The following is a 2,500-nucleotide window of genomic DNA, read 5'->3' as shown; positions in this document are numbered from 1 at the left end:
AGGAGGAGAAAGAGGAGGACAAAGAGGAGGAGGAAAAGAAGGGGGAAGAGGACGAGGAGAAGGAGGAGAAGAGGAGGAGGGGAAAAAGGTGGAAGAGGAGGAGGGGAAAGAGGTGGAAGAGGAGGAGGAAGCAGAAGAAGAAGAAGAAGAAGAGAAGAAAAACAGAAGGAGAAGAGATAAAAGGGGGGAGAACAGGGGACGACGAAGAAGAAGAGGAATACAGGAAGATGAGTAAAACGAAAAATAAACGAAGGGCGTGTGAAACCGTGTGTGATAATAAATGAGGGCGAGAGTGAGGATGATGATAGCCGAAGACGAGAGAAAATGCTAATTCATCAGAAATCGCTTGTTCATTGGTTTTTATTTATTTCACTTTTTTTTTAACCTATCTGATCTATGTGAAGGATGGATATTGCATCACCGTTGTTATTATGTGTTTTATCATTATTACTAATGTTTATTACTAATATTGTTCATATAAAGTAAACTCTCTGTATTAGTGTCAATACAACTCTCTCTCTCTCTCTCTCTCTCTCTCTCTCTCTCTCTCTCTCTCTCTCTCTCTCTCTCTCTCTCTCTCTCTCTCTCCTCTCTCTCTCTCTCTCTCTCTTTCACTCATTCACCCACTCACCCACTCACCCACTCACTCACTCACTCACTCACTCACTCACTCACTCACTCACTCACTCACTCACTCACTCCACTCACTCCATCTATTTATCTATCTGGCTATCTATCTCTATCTCTACCTCTCTCTAGTTCAGTCAGCCAAAATAAAAACAGCAAAAAGTCCCATTTCCTCCCTTACTATTCACTCGTAACACCTAGCAGCATGAAGTACACATTACGTACGCTAGTAAGTGTGGTAACTGCAGCTGTAGTTCTCCACGAGTGACGTTACAGCAAGCTAAGTGGCCATGTGCGTCCTTCACCCGCTCGAGTGTACTTAGCAGTCTTCGTCAAGAATTACATGGTCTTGTTGTAACTACGTGGTGTTTAACGTATGTACGTGTGTGCGGGAGGGATAGGCTGAGAGGGGGATGGGAGAGAGGGAACTGGGATAGGGAGTAGGGAAGAAGGGAGGGGAGGGGAGGGGAGGGGAGGTAGAGAGGGAAAGGGAGAGGGGGGAAGGGGGGGAGGGAGAAGGGGAGGTTGGAAGAGAGGGAGGTGTGGAGGTGCGGTGTTTGATGGTTCGGGTTCCGTTGCGTGTAGATGTGGGTGTGGGGATCGGCGGGCGTGTGCATGCGTGGGTGTGCGGCAGAGGCGTGAGGGGTCTGCCTACGGCGCGTCCCGTTGCTGACGGACGTACGTATGGTCGAGCGTGTGGGGCTCGTCGGCCGTGCCCCGCGAGGCCGACCTACGCCGATGCACGAACACACGCACCCCACCAGCCGTCCACTTTAATATCGCTAATAGGATTGGTGGTGCAGCCCAGGCAGTGCAGGGCGGCCCCGGCCCTCCAGGCATGGCAGTGTGACCAGGTACCTCTTCCAGTGCCTTACCTGTGTAGACTTGTGTGCCGCCCTTCTACACTGCCTATTAATCGCCTTCGCCGCCGCCTTCGCCGCCGCCGCCGCCTCCACTACCGCGTGCACGTCTTGCAGCCAAGATGAGACTTCACAAGTTACGATAACAATCGGTTGTGAGCTTACGTGGCGCGCGAGCTTCCGTCTCCAGGTGTCGCGGATGCCGTCCAGGCGCCATCATGTCAAAGTGTGATAATTACCTCAAGCAGCAAGTGCCGGGCGCCTGCACGGAACGCCTGCGTCTATACTAGTGCTCTGACAAGCATGTGTTTTGTGTAACGGGGTGAGTGCGTTCAGCAGCAACATGCCCACATACGAGGGGCAGAGCCAGGGCGACCGCCTGTCGCCGGCGGGCAACCTGGGTAACTTCGGGGAGTACCCGCCGCGCCGGAGCCGCCTGTGCCGCAACAAGAGCATCTCGAGCTCCGTGCTGCCCACCATCAGCATCATGGTGGACCAGTCGTCGGTGGCCTCGTCGATGGACGCGCGGGACGGCCGCGGCGGGCGCAGGGAGTCCATGAGCTCCCATGTGCTAAATCACGCCTACACCTGCAACTCCATCGCGGAGTCGCACCAGTCGTACCACTCCCATCCGAACCTCAACTCCGACCTGCTGGAGGGGACCATGTACACGCGGCCCGTCAAGAAGAAGTTCAACGAGAACTTCCTCCACGACGGCTACGTGGCCTCCCGCGCCGTCACGCCCTCCAACGCCAATCACATCCGCTCCTCGTTCCTTGCGCTCTTTACCAAGAGAAGGTAGTCCTCGGCGCCCTGGGGGTGTTCTTGGTGGAAAATCAGTTATTCCTTTTTGATCAATTTTCATGGGCTCTTTTTTTACTCTTTCACACTCTGTCGCTTCCGCTCTGCATATCCCGGAACGCCGAGAAATGTTCGCAGTCTTGCCTTCTTGTCCAACGCGGGAAAACTAGATTAGGCAAAGGCAGATATCTAATATATCATCTAAGTCTTGT

The 2,500-nt window shown here is 53.4% G+C and overlaps 1 protein-coding gene across 2 annotated transcripts in view; it reads left to right on the top strand.

The window, feature by feature from the left end:
* The first annotated feature begins 1,176 nt into the window (after positions 1 to 1,176).
* Positions 1,177 to 2,500, top strand: part of LOC119598130 (potassium voltage-gated channel subfamily H member 6-like) — a 137,329-nt gene continuing 136,005 nt past the window's right edge. For both annotated transcript variants that reach the window (XM_037947760.1, XM_037947759.1), the window contains exon 1: positions 1,177 to 2,285. In XM_037947760.1, the coding sequence (XP_037803688.1) occupies positions 1,831 to 2,285 (455 nt within the window). In that variant the 5' untranslated portion in view covers positions 1,177 to 1,830. The remainder of the gene's footprint in view (positions 2,286 to 2,500) is intronic.

This window comes from Penaeus monodon, chromosome 40 (genome assembly GCF_015228065.2).
Source record: "Penaeus monodon isolate SGIC_2016 chromosome 40, NSTDA_Pmon_1, whole genome shotgun sequence".
In the NCBI taxonomy this organism is placed as follows: Eukaryota; Metazoa; Arthropoda; class Malacostraca; order Decapoda; family Penaeidae; genus Penaeus; species Penaeus monodon.
Note: the sequence above shows the minus strand (reverse complement) of the source record. Positions and strands in the feature narration are given on the sequence as shown.